A 17,180-nucleotide genomic window follows, 5' to 3' on the forward strand; every position below is an offset into this window, starting at 1 on the left:
TCACACCTATGCAGCTGCATTTGATGCATTTTTCAGGCACGTTTTTCAGTGCTTTTGTGTTTTTAAACCAGCGTTTTGAATGCATTTTTGTATGCAGTTTTCATGCATTTTGTGTTTTACATTTTTTTAAAGTTTTTTTTTCATTTTAAACGCACTGTAAAACACACTGTATAAAGCTGGGTTGCTAAGGAGATGGCCGGGAAGCCGACCGCCGTGTCCCTAACAACCGATGAGTCATTGTTGAAAGCTGAATTGAGAAAAAATAAATTTGCCAGCAAAAAAATTCACAAAAAAAAACGGCGTGGGGTCCCCCCCAGTTCCATACCAGGCCCTTCAATGTCTAGTATGGATTCGGAGGGGACCCCCACGCTAGAATTAAAAAAAAAAAAAAGCCTGGGGTCCCCCCAAAGATCCATAACAGGCCCTTTATATGAGCATGCCGCCCGGCAGGTCAGAAAGGGAGGGGCAATGAGCGAGCGCCCCCTCCCTGAACCATACCAGGCCGCATGCCCTCAACATGGGGGGGGTATGGGTGCTTCGGGCCAGGGGGGGCTCTGCACCCCCCCACCCCAAAGCACCTTGCCCCCATCTTGATGAGGACAAGGGCCTCTTCCCGACAACCTTTGCCTGGTGGTTGTTGGGGTCTGTGAGCGGGGGGCTTATTGGAATCTGGAAGCCCCCTTTAACAAGGGGACCCCCAGATCCCGGACCCCCACATTATGTCAATAAGTATTGGGTACATTGTACCCCTACTCATTCACCAAAAAAGCAGTGAAAAGTAAAAAAAAAAACATGAGCCAGTTTTTGACAATTCCTTTATTAGTAAAATAGCTCTGAGCCATCGTCTCTCCCGATGTCGTATCTCCCGATGCCCTCACCTTCTTTCGCCGCCGTTTTATCCCCGAGTACCTGCAGCCCTCTACCAGTACCATGCCGTCACACACCCCCTCCTACTGAATGTGCTCTCTTCGAGTTCCAGCAGAAGCACTTCTCCTGCTCCTGTGGCTTCAGTGGCGAGTACCTCCTACTGCTCCCTCCCTCCCCATCACGCCCCCTCCTCTCCAATTCGCTCTCTCGCACCCCCTCTTCAGTGGTGAGTCCCCCATTGCCCCCCCACCTGTCAATGTGCCAATCAGCAAATGCAGAACGTTCTCTCACGCCAGCAGCACGCTCCCCCCTTCTTCCCCCGCTCCAGCAGGGCTAATGTCTTGTTTGAGAAATTGTGACAGGTGAGTTACAGGCTAGTCTGGTCGGCCCCCCTCGCCCCTGTCAATGCAGTGCTACTTGCAGGAGCCCAGCAGAAAGAGCAGCCAGTGTAGCGATCAGTCTCAGGACAGGGAGCAACCCACAGCTTGTAGGATGGGACAGCAGGAGAGAAGTATATATACAGAGTTCACCATTGAGCACTACTGTCCATCCGACTGTCCCTCTGTCCATCCCACTGCCCCCCCAGCTGTCCCCCTGTCCATCACACTGTCCATCTCACTGTCCCCCTGCCCATCCCACTGCCCCCCCCCCACTGTCCCCCTGTCCATCCCACTGCCCCCCCCCCACTGTCCCCCTGTCCATCCCACTGCCCCCCAACTGTCCACCCACTGTCCCCCTGCCCATCTCACTGTCCCCCTGTCCATCCCACTGTCCCCCTCCACTGCCCCCCTGTCCATCCCACTGCCCCCCCACTTTCCATCCTACTGTCCCACTGTCCCCCTGTCCACCCCATTGTTCTCCTCCCCCTCACTGTCCCCCTGTCCATCTCACTATCCCCCTGCCCATCCCACTGTCCCCCCCAGCTGTCCCCCTGTCCATCCCTCTGCCCCCCCACTGTCCCCCTGTCCATCCCACTGCCCCCCCCCCCCCCACTGTCCCCCTGTCCCTCCCACTGTCCTTCTCACTGTCCCCCTGCCCATCTCACTGTCCCCCTGTCCATCCCACTGCCCCCCAACTGTCCCCCCCACTGTCCCCCTGTCCATCCCACTGTCCCCCTGTCCATCACACTGCCCCCTGTCCATCCAACTGTCCCCCTGTCCCTCCCACTGTCCTTCTCACTGTCCCCCTGCCCATCCCACTGCCCCCCCCCCACTGTCCCCCTGTCCATCCCACTGTCCCCTTGTCTATCCCACTGCCCCCCAACTGTTCCCCCTCACTGTCCCCTGCCCTGCCCACTGTCCCCCTGTCCAACTCACTGTCCTCCTGTCCATCCCACTGTCCATCCCACTGTCCCCTGTCCATCCCACTGTCCCCCTGTCCATCCCACTGCCCCCCCACAGTCCACCTGTCCATCCCACTGCCCTCCCCACTGTCCCCCTGTCCCTCCCACTGTCCATCTCACTGTCCCTCTGCCCATCAAACTGTCCCCCTGTCTATCCCACTGCCCCCCCCAGCTGTCCCCCTGTCCATCCCACTGCCCCCCCCACTGTCCCTCTGTCCATCCCACTGCCCCCCAACTGTCCCCCCCACTGTCTCCCTGCCCATCCCACTGTCCCCCTGTCAATCCCACTGTCCATCTCACTGTGCCCCTGTCCATCCCACTGTCCATCCCACTGTCCCCCTGTCCATCCCACTGCCCCATGTCCATCCCTCTGTCCCCCTCCATTGTCCCCCTGTACATCCCACTGTCCCCCCCCCACTGTCCCCCTGTCCATCCCACTGTCCTCCTGTACATTCCACTGTCCCCCTGTCCATCCCACTGCCCCCCCCACTATCCACCTGTCCATCCCACTGTCCCCCTGTCCTTCCCACTGTCCCTCTGTCCATCCCACTGTCCTCCTGACCATCCCACTGTCCATCCCACTGTCCCCCTGTCCATCCCACTGCCCCATGTCCATCCCTCTGTCACCCTCCATTGTCCCCCTGTCCATCCCACTGTCCTCCTGTTCATTCCACTGTCCCCCTGTCCATCCCACTGCCCCCCACAGTCCACCTGTCCATCCCACTGCCCCCCCAATCTGCCCCCCCACTGTCACCCTGTCCCTCCCATTGTCCATCTCACTGTCCATCCCACTGTCCCCTTGTCCATCCCACTGCCCCCCAACAGTCCCCCCTACTGTCCCCCTGCCCATCCCACTGTCCCCCTGTCCATCTCACTGTCCCCCTGTCCATCCCACTGTCCTCCTGTCCATCCCACTGTCTATCCCACTGTCCTTCTGTCCATCCCACTGTCTATCCCACTGTCCTCCTGTCCATCCCACTGTCCATCCCACTGTCCCCTTGTCCATCACACTGTCCCCTGTCCATCCCACTGTCCCCCCCACTGTCCCCCTGTCCATCCCACTGTCCCCCTGTCCATCCCACCACCCCCCCACAGTTCACCTGTCCATCCCACTGCCCTCCCCACTGTCCCCCTGTCCCTCCCACTGTCCATCTCACTGTCCCTCTGCCCATCAAACTGTCCCCCTATCTATCCCACTGCCCCCCCAGCTGTCCCCCTGTCCATCCCACTGCCCCCCCACTGTCCCTCTGTCCATCCCACTGCCCCCCAACTGTCCCCCCCACTGTCTCCCTGCCCATCCCACTGTCCCCCTGTCAATCCCACTGTCCATCTCACTGTCCCCCTGTCCATCCCACTGTCCCCCTGTCCATCCCTCTGTCCCCCTCCATTGTCCCCCTGTACATCCCACTGTCCCCCCCCCCACTGTCCCCCTGTCCATCCCACTGTCCTCCTGTACATTCCACTGACCCCCTGTCCATCCCACTGACCCCCCACTATCCACCTGTCCATCCCACTGTCCCCCTGTCCTTCCCACTGTCCATCCCACTGTCCCTCTGTCCATCCCACTGTCCTCCTGACCATCCCACTGTCCATCCCACTGTCCCCTGTCCATCCCACTGTCCATCCCACTGTCCCCTGTCCATCCCACTGTCCCCCCCACTGTCCCCCTGTCCATCCCACCGCCCCCCCACAGTCCACCTGTCCATCCCACTGCCCCCCCCCCACTGTCCCCCTGTCCCTCCCACTGTCCATCTCACTGTCCCTCTGCCCATCAAACTGTCCCCCTGTCTATCCCACTGCCCCCCCAGCTGTCCCCTGTCCATCCCACTGCCCCCCCCCACTATCCCTCTGTCCATCCCACTGCCCCCCAACTGTCCCCCCACTGTCTCCCTGCCCATCCCACTGTCCCCCTGTCAATCCCACTGTCCATCTCACTGTCCTCCTGTCCATCCCACTGTCCATCCCACTGTCCCCCTGTCCATCCCACTGCCCCATGTCCATCCCTCTGTCCCCCTCCATTGAACCCCTGTACATCCCACTGTCCCTCCCCCCCCCACTGTCCCCCTGTCCATTCCACTGTCCTCCTGTACATTCCACCGTCCCTCTGTCCATCCCACTGCCCCCCCACTGTCCACCTGTCCATCCCACTGTCCCCCTGTCCATCCCACTGCCCCCCACTGTCCCCCTGTCCATCCCACTGTTCCCCCCATTGTCCCCCTGTCCATCCCACTGTCCATCTCACTGTCCCCCTGTCCATCCTACTGTCCCCCTGTCCATCCCACTGTCCCCCTGTCCATCCCACCGCCCCCTGTCCATCCCACGGTACCACTGTCCATACCACTGCCCCCCCCCCACTGTCCCCTGTCCATCCCACTATCACCCTGTCCATCCCACTGTCCATCCCACAGCCTCCCCCAATCTGTCCCTTGCCCACTGTCCCCCTGTCCATCCTACTTCCCCCCCCCACTGTCCCTCCCCCATTGTCCCCCTGTCCATCCTACTGCCCCCCCCACTGCCCCCCCCCACTATCCCCCTGTCCATCTCACTGTCCCCCTGTCCATCCCGCTGTCCCCCTGTCCATCCCGCTGTCCCCCTGTCCATCCCGCTGTCCCCCTGTCAATCCCGCTGTCCTGTCCATCACACTGCCCTCTGTCCATTCCACTGTCCATCCCACAGCCCCCCCCAATCTGTCCCCCCGCCCACTGTCCCCCTGTCCATTCTACTGTCCTCCCCACTGTCCCTCTGCCCCCCCCCACCCCAAAGCACCTAGCCCCCATGTTGATGAGGACAAGGGCCTCTTCCCGACAACCTTTGCCTGGTGGTTGTTGGGGTCTGTGAGCGGGGGGCTTATTGGAATCTGGAAGCCCCCTGTCCATCCCACTGTTCCCCCCATTGCCCCCTGTCCATCCTACTGTCCATCTCACTGTTCCCCTGTCCATCCTACTGTCCCCCTGTCCATCCCACCGCCCCCTGTCCATCCCACGGTACCACTGTTCATACCACTGCCCCCCCTACTGTCCCCCGTCCATCCCACTGTCCCCCTGTCCATCCCACTGTCCATCCCACAGCCTCCCCCAATCTGTCCCTTGCCCACTGTCCCCCTGTCCATCCTACTTCCCCCCCCACTGTCCCTCCCCCATTGTCCCCCTGTCCATCCTACTGCCCCCCCCACTGCCCCCCCCACTATCCCACTGTCTATCCCACTGTCCCCCTGTCCATCCCACTGTCCCCCTGTCCATCCCACTGTCCATCCCACTGTCCCCCTGTCCATCCCGCTGTCCTCCTGTCCATCACACTGCCCTCTGTCCATCCCACGGTACCCCTGTCCATTCCACTGTCCCCCGGTCCATTCCACTGTCCATCCCACAGCCCCCCTCCCAATCTGTCCCCCCAGCCCACTGTCCCCCTGTCCATTCTACTGTCCTCCCCACTGTCCCTCTGCCCCCCTCCCCCACCCCAAAGCACCTTGCCCCCATGTTGATGAGGACAAGGGCCTCTTCCCGACAACCTTTGCCTGGTGGTTGTTGGGGTCTGTGAGCGGGGGGCTTATTGGAATCTGGAAGCCCCCTTTAACAAGGGGACCCCCAGATCCCGGACCCCCACATTATGTCAATAAGTATTGGGTACATTGTACCCCTACTCATTCACCAAAAAAGCAGTGAAAAGTAAAAAAAAAAACATGAGCCAGTTTTTGACAATTCCTTTATTAGTAAAATAGCTCTGAGCCGTCGTCTCTCCCGATGTCGTATCTCCCGATGCCCTCACCTTCTTTCGCCGCCGTTTTATCCCCGAGTACCTGCAGCCCTCTACCAGTACCATGCCGTCACACACCCCCTCCTACTGAATGTGCTCTCTTCGAGTTCCAGCAGAAGCACTTCTCCTGCTCCTGTGGCTTCAGTGGCGAGTACCTCCTACTGCTCCCTCCCTCCCCATCACGCCCCCTCCTCTCCAATTCGCTCTCTCGCACCCCCTCTTCAGTGGTGAGTCCCCCATCGCCCCCCCACCTGTCAATGTGCCGATCAGCAAATGCAGAACGTTCTCTCATGCCAGCAGACCGCTCCCCCCTTCTTCCCCCGCTCCAGCAGGGCTAATGTCTTGTTTGAGAAATTGTGACAGGTGAGTTACAGGCTAGTCTGGTCGGCCCCCCTCGCCCCTGTCAATGCAGTGCTACTTGCAGGAGCCCAGCAGAAAGAGCAGCCAGTGTAGCGATCAGCCTCAGGACAGGGAGCAACCCACAGCTTGTAGGATGGGACAGCAGGAGAGAAGTATATATACAGAGTTCACCATTGAGCACTACTGTCCATCTGACTGTCCCTCTGTCCATCCCACTGCCCTCCCCCCAGCTGTCCCCCTGTCCATCTCACTGTCCATCTCACTGTCCCCCTGCCCATCCCACTGCCCCCCCCCACTGTCCCCCTGTCCATCCCATTGCCCCCCCACTGCCCCCCAACTGCCTACCCACTGTCCCCCTGTCCATCTCACTGTCCCCCTGTCCATCCCACTGTCCTCCTGTCCATCCCACTGTCCATCCCACTGTCCCCCTGTCCATCTTTCTCAGTGGATCAGAGATCCAACCAAGCGCTGTGTGACCTCTCTGAGTAAGAGGGGTCTCCGGTAAGCCTCCATTTTTGTTATGGTGATGGGTGTCACGCCGTCAGGTGTATGATCGTCATTTCCAAACAATCTCTTCTTCCATGAGACTTTCTTTGATGGAATCCAGCTTTATATGAACTTTTTTGTTTGCACAATTGCACTTTATTCACATGTGATGTAATTTAGCGTATGTGTGTTCAAACTTTATTAACAGTTATTATTGTTTATATATTTATTTATCTACACATTCGTATATTTTGATATTTGTCTGTATTCGCACGAATGCACTTTATTGTTCAGCGTTGCACTCTTTTTACATATATTTTTGGTAATAAAAATCGCAATAAGCGTATATTGATTGGTTTGCATAAAAGTTATAGCATCTACAAACTATGGGAAGATTTATGGTGTTTTTATTATTATTTTTTTTACTAATAATGACGGTGATCTGCGACGTTGTGGCGGACAGATCGGATACTTTTGACACATTTTTGGGACCATTGACATTTATACAGTGATCAGTGCTATAAAAATGCCCTGAGGGCAGGAGTTGATGACCACTGTGCTACTAGGTAAGGGCTGCACCGTAGCAGGTAAGATAAAATAAGGAACACCAGGCATGGTTCATAGAACCTTTCGTTCTATGAGATCAGACAGACATGCCAGACCCAGACACACACAGGAGCAATCTTCCCACAGTTCACAAAGATCATCTCGTCATACCTCAAAGCAGCTCAGCCCGCCTTGTAGATTTTCACCTCCAATTCCAGTGTCTACCCTTTGGCATCTCAACCACACCGAGAAACTTTACCAAGGTGCTAGTAGCAATTTTGCCCCCCTTTGTGAACGGTGGTTCAAGTACTGCATTACCCAGACTACATCCTTAAGCTGTCCCAATACAGGATTCACCTCATCTCACATGGAAGTCTCTCTTATTACAGATGGACGACAGGGAAGCAGTTGCCTCGATTGCCAAAATCGGGAATACTTCCCTTGATAAAGATTTGCTGTGAGTCCCCCCCGGTGAGTCCCCCCCGGTTCTGAATGTAAGCAACTGCTGCCCTGTTGTCCATCTGTAATAAGATAGACTTCCGTGTGAGATGAGGGGCTAAGTGGGAAATAGCCATCCAAGCAGCCTTCAGTTCCAGAATGTTGGAAACTATGTGATGTGTTGAACTGCCACCTCCCCTGAACCTTTCTGCCTAAGCAGTGGGCACCCCAATCCAACCGATTTGTGTCAGATGTAAGAATGGTCCAGGAGGTGGGGCCATGGTGGCAGTGGTTTAGCCGGTTTTGTGTTCTTGTCCAACACCAAAGACTGGACTTCTTCCTCCATTGAGATAGGAACCCTCTTTGGAATGTCTGTAGATGCTAAAAAAGCCCATTTTATCACTGGGATGCCGGCAGAGAAAGACCCCAGAAGACTGAAGCAATCTGATGCTAACATGCTCTTGCTCACCAATGCTCTGCTTACCTTCTCCCTGATTACTGGAACCTTCTCCGGAGGGAGCAATACTGATCATTCATGCATGTCAAATAGGGCACCCAGGTACACCATCTTCTGTGTGGGAATGAACCTGTTCTTGCCATGGTTGATTAGTCACCTGAACCTGGTCAAGGTGTTCATGAATTCTTGTAGGTGAATCGTCAGCGTTTCCCTGTCTTGGGACAGGATAAGGATGTCCTCTAGGTAATGCAATACTCCCTGTTTGTGAAGGGGGACAAAATTACTAGCACCTTGGTGAAGGTTCATGGTGCGGTTGCAATGCCGAATGGTAGACACTGGATTTGGTGGTGAAGATTGTTCACTTTGAACCTCAGATAAGATTGGAAATTGAGTTGGACTGGTACGTGCAAATGGGCATCTTGGAGATCTATGGAGACCATCCAGTCTCCATGCTGGATGGCTAGTATGACCATGTTGAGCAATTCCATTTTGAAGCATTTTAGAAGAATGAACCTGCTTAGCTTATTTAAGTCCAATATTGGTCTCCAGCCTCCCGACTTGCATACTAGGAATACCAGAGAAAAAAAGCCTGAGAATTTCTCTGACTCTAGTGCCCCGTACACACGGTCGGACTTTGTTCGGACATTCCGACAACAAAATCCTAGGATTTTTTCCAACAGATGTTGGCTCAAACTTGTCTTGCATACACACGGTCACACAAAGTTGTCGGAAAATCCGATCGTTCTAAACGCGGTGACTTAATACACGTACGTAATACACGTACGCTGGGACTATAAACGGGGCAGTGGCCAATAGCTTTCATCTCTTTATTTATTCTGAGCATGCGTGGCACTTTGTCCGTCAGATTTGTGTACACACGTTCGGAATTTCCGACAACGGATTTTGTTGTCAGAAAATTTTATATCCTGCTCTCAAACTTTGTGTGTCGAAAAATCCGATGGAAAATGTGTGATGGAGCCCACACACAGTCGGAATTTCCGACAACAAGGTCCTATCACACATGTTCCGTCGGAAAATTCAACCGTGTGTACGGGGCATAGGACTGGAACCACTGCCTGCTGCTGAATCAGCGACTGGGTATACTGGTGTAGAATAATAGCTTTTTCTGGTGATTTCAGAACTCTAGTGGGTAGATAGGATGTTTATGGTGGGCAACGTCTGAAATTCCAGAAGTGGCCCTGCTGAATCGTGGAGACCACCCATTGATCTGTTCCGTTCTCCACCAAAACCTGCGAAAATGCTCTGAGGCAGGCACCTACCAGACTGGTTTGGGTAGGCTAGGACGTTTGACCATCTTGAGTGGAAGAAGTTGCCATTTTCAAAAAGGTGGCCTGGGAACCTTTCCAGCCCCTCCTGTACTCCCTGCCAGGTTGATATGTTCTCTCTTGATTTCTGCTAGAATCTTGCCCTAGTAGCTAACTTCCTTATTCTGTTTTTATCCTGGGAATAAGGCTACTCTTCCCTCCAGTGACTCTGCTGATTGCTGTGTCTAGTTTTTTGCCAAAGACAGCCTTACCATCATATGGAATTCCACACCATGTTTGTTTTAAAGAGGAATCTGCCGACCATGGTTTTAACCATAGAGCTCTTCTCGCTGTAATAGATTATAGCATTGTTCGGGCCGAACACTTTAATATATCTATGGCTGCTTCCAGATAAAATCCAAACCTAGCTTTAGTTCATCCAAAGCCTTAATAATATAATCAGACCCAGTAGACTTTATCACAAGGGTGAAAGGAACCGCGAGGTGGGCTGCGCTGCTTTGAGGTACGACGATATGGTCTCTATGATCTGTGGGAAGAGTGAGGGGGAGAAGTGGATTGCTTCTGTGTGTGTCTGGGTCTGTCATGACTGTCCAATCTCTTGTGGGGTGAATGGCTGTGCGGACTGTCAAAAACATATAGGAGAGGAGAGGAAAACAAAAGGTTCTATGAACCATAGCTGGTGCTCTTTTTTTTCTTTTATCTTACCTGCTATGGTGCAGCCCTTACCTAGTAGCATGTTGAGGATCTTTTCTATGTGGAGGTGGCTGGGGAAAAGACTGAGATATTAGTGAATCAGATTAAACTCATTAGGACTCCACTTACACCTGGGGAGCCTGGGACCAAAAAATGCATGGCATGTGAATTTTTTCAGCTCTCCTATGGACCCAGTACAATGGGCTGGATCCATCTTGACAGAGGGGGCAGAGCAGGCTTCACTGACCCCTGGGGAAACTGCTATTATGGGGCTGAGGGCGCCTTAAATAATAGCCCGTTAAGTGGTATACCAAGATGGTTGCCGATGGCCTCACCACTCTACCGTGCATGCGCATGGTGCATATGTGATGAGGTCATCGCGCCACTGGGAAACTAGGCCCCCGCATTCGGAGAAAGCCCCTGGAGCCAGTGTTCTGTCAAATTCTCCAACCCATCAGAAACTCCAACCACGTCACTTTATTTAAGCCCTTGGTAATTTGAGATTTTGACGAATTTGGACCGACAACCGAAAAGAGTCCGGTACAGGAAGACTGAGCTGTTTTGACAGCACAGCGGCTAATGAGGACAAAGTTGTCGCCACCTCTGAGCCATTTTGTTGGCTAGTATCGGAGAGGAGTAAGAATCTCCGCTCATAATATCCTGCACCGCACCGGACTCTATTTGGTTGCCGGTGTTGTGTCCAACCACCAATTCGTCAAAATATCCTATTACTGCTGGTTTAAAGAAACCAGAAGTTAAGTAGTTGAAGTTTCTGACGGGTTGGAGAAATTGACAGAACACCGGCGAGCGAAGCTCCACTGACAGGAGGAGCCCAGTGTTCCACAGAGCAGATACTCTATGAGATAAGAGCTGCATGTATGCCATACAGGAGTGAAGAGTGAGAGGAAGATGATGCCGGTCTGGACTCCTTACTGACTCTTGGGGAACACATAGATTCTTAGTGACCCTGAAAAGATCCACAGAAAAGGGGTCTCCCCTGCTTTTTCGTGCATTTAGCTGCCTAAGTAGTGGGACCTCACTATAGGAGAGCATGAACCTGTAATGGCTGCACCAGAACGGTGAGGTCAGGGCTGTTGCTGACATGTGATCCCACAGGATTGAGGACATAAAAAAGAATGGTGTGGGGGGAGACGCGGTCTTTCCTTTATTTATAGGATATGCATATTTATATTAATCCAACCTGGACCAATGTAACTATGAAAAAATCATACCTAAATTTTAGCTTTAAAGGAACAGAATGGCAGTTGTTGCTGACCACATTTTAGAAATCAATTGTATCAGTAACAGGAATACCACTCGCTGAGATGCAAAATAATCTTCCTTATTAGAATAAACAGCAGGACCAAGTTCTGTTCTGACTTTCTCCATGCTAGACATATCACTTTCTCCAAAATGCTGTGCCTAGCCCGAAAAATGTCAGAATAGAACTTGTTGCTGCTGGCTAGTTTATAAAGGAAGATTATTTTGCGTCTTGGTGAGTAGTATTCCTGTTTCTGATACAGGTGATTATTTTGGTGGAGACGAGCTGAGCCAGCACATTAGATGTGATTGTGGAGTGTGGAGACTGATCTCACCTGAAGCTGCATGTGAAATATTTCACATATTTAAATATTAGCCGATTGACATGCTGACCATACTTTCTGAGCTTCTGAGACAAAAAATATATATATTTATTTGGAGTTCTGATTTTTCAGGCTGAATGTTTCTTAATTGACACAGAAATTCTTGGTGCCAAAGAATAAAGCTGGCCATACACTGATGGATTTTACTGATTTCTCCATTCACGCTATGCAGCACAGATGGACAAATCTCCTTCTGTAGCTATTGTGTTTGGACAGTCAAAGTATCCAGTATATTTGCCCTTAGTAAATTCCTGTAGTATCATTATACCAAAAGCTGCTGTACGCAGAAGACAGGGAGAGGTGACAATCTGGGGTTGATTTATTAAAGGCAAATATAGTGTGCACTTTGCAAAGTGCAGTTGCACACTACAAGGGCAGTTGCTCTAGAGCTTAGTAAATGAGCAGAAGCTTTGCTGACTTCCATCATTCAATCACATGCAAGCAAAATGCTGTTTATTTTATTTTCCTTGAATGTGATTGGGTATTTTTTTACCAAATGAAGCTTTACCTCATTTACTAAGCTCTGGAGCAAATTAGGGGAAGAAGAGAAGAGAGAGCATGACCACTCCAGTGTAGTAAGTTCCCACGAATTTTAATAAAAAAAGGATTAAAAGATGTGTACTCACAAAGGTGCATGAGAACCACGCATGTAAAAACAAAGGGGAAGATGAGCCTGTAGTACTTTTTGCTGCTTTCCCATCTATAGCAAGCTGTAGTTTTTCCTTTAGTGGGATTTTGTTTTAGGGTGATATTTTGGAGTTTTCGTTACTTTTGAGATTATAATGGTTTATGTGTTTTTTTTCCCATCAATAATCAGAAACCCACCATCTTGCTGACACTTGTTCTGTTGTTAATTCTGCTCTGAGCTCAGTCCACTTGCAGCACCTTTGCAGCAAAGTTCACTCCTCCCTCTTAAAACGTCAGATGGCTAAAACTAAGGCCCAGTTCACACTGATGCGACAATCGCTCTGACTTTGGAGCACTTGGCGCATCAGAAGTTGGACCCCATTCTGTGCAATGGAACCGTTTTAACCAATGTAATTTAAGTCACTCTAACATAGAAAACAGTTCCTGCACTACTTTTGATCTGACTTTGGCACGACTTGCATTGACTTCTGTTACAGAAGTCCCATGCAAGTTGTGACGGGGGGTCCCACTTCAAAGTCGCGCAGGAGTCACGCAACTATGAAGTCGGGTGCAGTGTGAACCCAGGCTCAAGGCTCTGACATACTCAGGAAGAGGTGGGAAAAGGTCTATAATCTTCAACTACTTGCCGACCAGCCACTGTATATATACTATATATAAACGACGGCAGCTCGATTTGATTGCGCGAACCGGCGTACCCGTGCGGCGGTCCATGCATGTGACACTGTGGGTGGGCGACCTGCGAACACGATACACAGAGGCAGAACGGGGATCTGCCTATGTATTTTTTTAGCACTGATCAATGTAATAATGTCACTGGTTCCCAAAAAGTGTTACTTAGGGTCAGATTTGTCCGCCGCAATGTCACAGTCCCGTTAAAAATCACAAATCGCCACCATTACCAGCAAAAATATTTTAAAAAGTCCATAAATCTTTCCCATAGTTTGTAGTTGCGATAACTTTTGCGCAAACCAATCAATATATGCGCTTATTGCGATTTATTTTACAAAAAATATGTAGCAGAATACATATAATGGCCTAAACTGATGAATACATTTTTTTTTTTTTTTTGGATACGTATTATAGCAGAAAGTAAAAAATATTGTTTTTTTTTCAAAATTGTTGGTCGTTTTCTGTTTATAGCACAAAAAATAAAAAAACCACAGAGGTGATCAAATACCACCAAAAGAAAGCTCTATTTGTGGGAAAAAAAAGACATCAATTTTGTTTGGGTACAACGTCGCACAATTGTCAGTTAAAGTGACGCAGTTCCGTATCGCAAAACATGGCCTGGTAGTTAAGGGGGTAAATCCTTCTGGGACTGAAGGGTAAATGCTGATTCACACTTGCCATACAGGAAACATTGCATTTTCCATGTCTGTGCCGGGCGGGTTTCAGAGGGTGGTGGCTTGTGTTTTTACAATGAAAGGCACCGCTTACCTTTTTATAAAAATGTATTTCTGTTCTAAGCACTGCAGCTCAGAAAATCATAGAAAACCAAGATGTTACAACTGCTGAAAAAATAAACAAGGGAGCAGAGCTTTTTTTTTTTCAGAGAATAGATATAGGCACTCCCCCTTTCTGAGTCACCCCTTGTCTCCGTCCCCTATCCACCTCTGAGCACCGTCCCTTGGTTCTAACCCACACCCACCTCCCAGTATCGTCCCTTTTGGAGAATACAGAACCAGATACCATTTTGTGGTGCTAAGGAATTTGTTTATGATAACAGGAAAAGTAAAATAGATCCCCCGCAGCCAGCAACAATAGACTCCTCCTCAAAAGTAGATTCCTCCCAGCAACCCAAGACCCATCCAGCAACAATACATCTCCAACCAGCAACAGTAGACTATCCCAGAAAAAATACACCACCCCCCACAACAAAAGATCCCCCCCCCCCCCCCAGCAACAATTTTGCAAGCATGCTCATGTTTATTTTCAAATATGTAGCAGACTGCATTTAGAAAGAGAAAAGTTTAGTTGTACTTTAAGCCTTTGCTGTCCCCTATGTCCATTAGTAAGGAAATTATGTTAAGTGCCTAACTTTACTCTGTATGGCTTTTAGAAGCATTAGAACCAACCTAAACTATGAGCTTGGTATAGTAACCGCCCTAAAGGTGCTCCTTAGTCCTGTTCAGGTGCTAGAGAGCTACAAAAATGGAGTGGGAGGCATGTGGTTAAAACTACTCTACAGCTGCCCATAGATGAATTTTGCAAGCTTTCCCCATGCATATAAACCCAGAGTAACAGGGATAGTAACAGATGATCTGATCTTCTTTACTTTTTCACTTGTACATAAAGTAAAATTACTTTACTAGACAAAAGCAAAAACTTGCACCCCCCAAGCTACCAAACTGAGAATTACAAATAGAAACAAAATTATAAAATGTAATTGTGTATTTAGTAAATTTATTGCATTAAAATAAAAATAAAAACATTAAAATAAAAAATAAAATTAAAAAAAAAAGAGTACAAAAACATAGCACAACATGAGGAACTACATAATAATTGTTTTATAATCTATTATACATGCATCCCAAATCTCAAATTATACTCTCCAGTACTCCAATAAAAGAACAAAGTCCCAAATTCTTAACAATTCAAATTGGCATTCTTCTCTTTAAAGGGCCCCACATTCTTCAATGATCATGTCCATATGGTATCTTAAAACAAAGACGGATTCTTCATAGGATAGCATGTACAATGGCTGCATCTTTACTGGTACACATGAGGAACATTCCACTTTCTCCCATTCCTTTAGATTGATTAAACTCTATAAAAAAAAAAAATAGAACATTCAGACATTAGTAATTGGGTTTAGCAATATTACTTAGGTCAATAAACAGTGTTCATAAAATAAATAACAAAAAACAGATAGTTTTAATGCAAAATGTAAACTTATAGCATGCAAACATAATAAGTATACACATATAATATGTAAGTGACTAACTTGCCTGCTGTTTTATAATATATGATTGTATTTCATATACAGATTTTTATATGCACCCTCTAGTGGTCAGCTGTAAAGGGGACCTGTCATCAGAGACATATCTATACTTCTATGACTGATCCCCTTTTGAAAAATCTAATACTCTGGATTACATACTGATTCTATGGCTTCAGTGCTTTCCTATTGACTAACCAAGAGCAAGTTGCAGATCAGATGTTCTGACTTCAGTGGCCCAATAATTGTTACATCAGTAAGTCAGAAAGTATGGAAAACACACAAAGCCAGGCAGCAAGCATTTTCAGAAGAAGACCAGCAAAGTCAACCTACATATTTCTCCTGCAACAAGTTACACTAAGAGAAATACATAGTCTGTAATTTTTAACCTCTACTTCTGAGAATGGTAAATCTTCGGCTGTAATCCTAATGCTTTGGCTTTCATACTTTCTGTGTCACAGACCCAAAACAAGTAAAGATTTTTAACACCAGTTCTGTGCCTCAGAAGCCAAAAGTGAATAGGTGTTCCCTGATGTATATACAGTATATATTTCAAAATATTACACAGAAACATTAATGTTCATTGATTAGTAAAATTTAGCTGCTAAGATTCACACGTATATATAAAAACACTAAAAATGCAGTTTCCCTTAAATAAAAAAACATGTTTTTCAGTGGGGATAGGAGGTTACAAATGCAAACTTTTCTTACCTTTATGTAGTTATAGTTTGTTCTCTTGGCGGTGCCATTTAGTGGGGTATGGCAGCTTCCTTCACATCGGTAGGCGTTGTATTTTTTGGGATATAGAACCCAGTTTTCAAATCCAATCTCCTTGAAATCTACCATCATGTCAACTTTTCTACATAAAGGTCCTTGCTCTTCTTCTGGCATGAAAGGAGTGACGGATGGAGTAATTATTTGCCTGACGTTTCTACTTCGTCTTTGTCTCAGGAACACAGCCATCTTTGGAGAGCTTTCTGACAATTTATTGATCAGGTCTGGAGACTCTGGCTTGGAAAATGGCTTTACCCTACTGAAAAATACAATGATTGCTTGATTTGTTGATGTCTTCTGAAGATGGACTCCATTGTTAATTGGCTTTTTGGGATTTTCAGAACGAGATACTGCAGTGCTGTGAGCATTTTCTATAGCATGCATATCTTTATAATTGGCAATTTTATTGCCCCAGTGAAGATATTGTCCCATCATATCAGTTATGTTGAAGCTTTTCCAGGCAGAATGGTGACTCACTTGCATGGTTTTCACAACTGACCCCAAGAAGACTCTATCCTGTCCATTTTCAGCGTGGAAGACCTCCATACTGATTGTGGTGGGGGTTTCAAATGCTGGGAGAAGAACTCGAAGCTCAACCAATCTTAGATCATCCCCTTTGGAGATAGGTGTGAGGTCAAACGTCATTGACCAGCGATTATCTTTCATAGTACAGCCTGGGAGAAATAAAAACGTTTTATTAGTATGTTTTATTACATAAAAATTTGTTGAAATTTACAGCAGATAGAAGACTTCTATAGCCATTTTGAAATTCCAAATGACTGTGAATAATTTAAGATAACAAGAGAAGCTTAACGACAAAATATAGAAAATACAGTTACTAACCTTATTTATTTGTTATAAATAATAATTAGTATAAGAATCTAACAAATGTACTGTCAGTATTTCAGATTAAAATCAGATTTAAACTTTTGTATTTCAAATGATATTT

The 17,180-nt window shown here is 48.6% G+C and overlaps 1 protein-coding gene across 1 annotated transcript; it reads right to left on the minus strand.

Moving 5' to 3' along the window:
• Positions 1–15,054: 15,054 nt before the first annotated feature.
• Positions 15,055–16,897, minus strand: LOC141134698 (nodal homolog 2-A-like). The gene is made up of 2 exons (XM_073624140.1): positions 16,169–16,897; positions 15,055–15,286 (listed from the first exon to the last, which is right to left on the minus strand). Exons 1-2 carry the CDS (start codon positions 16,895–16,897, stop codon positions 15,134–15,136), a joined length of 882 nt encoding a protein of 293 aa, XP_073480241.1. The 3' UTR covers positions 15,055–15,133.
• Positions 16,898–17,180: the final 283 nt, after the last annotated feature.

This window comes from Aquarana catesbeiana, linkage group LG03 (assembly GCF_042186555.1).
Source record: "Aquarana catesbeiana isolate 2022-GZ linkage group LG03, ASM4218655v1, whole genome shotgun sequence".
Taxonomy (NCBI): domain Eukaryota; kingdom Metazoa; phylum Chordata; class Amphibia; order Anura; family Ranidae; genus Aquarana; species Aquarana catesbeiana.

Bases quoted from the DNA above. Each gene is read 5' to 3' on its own strand.
- LOC141134698 (XM_073624140.1), bottom strand. From the start codon at position 16,897: ATGAAAGATAATCGCTGGTCAATGACGTTTGACCTCACACCTATCTCC. The intron at 15,287-16,168 runs GTAAGAAAAGTT...TTTTTTTTATAG, and splicing joins CAAACTATAACTACATAAAG to AGTTTAATCAATCTAAAGGA.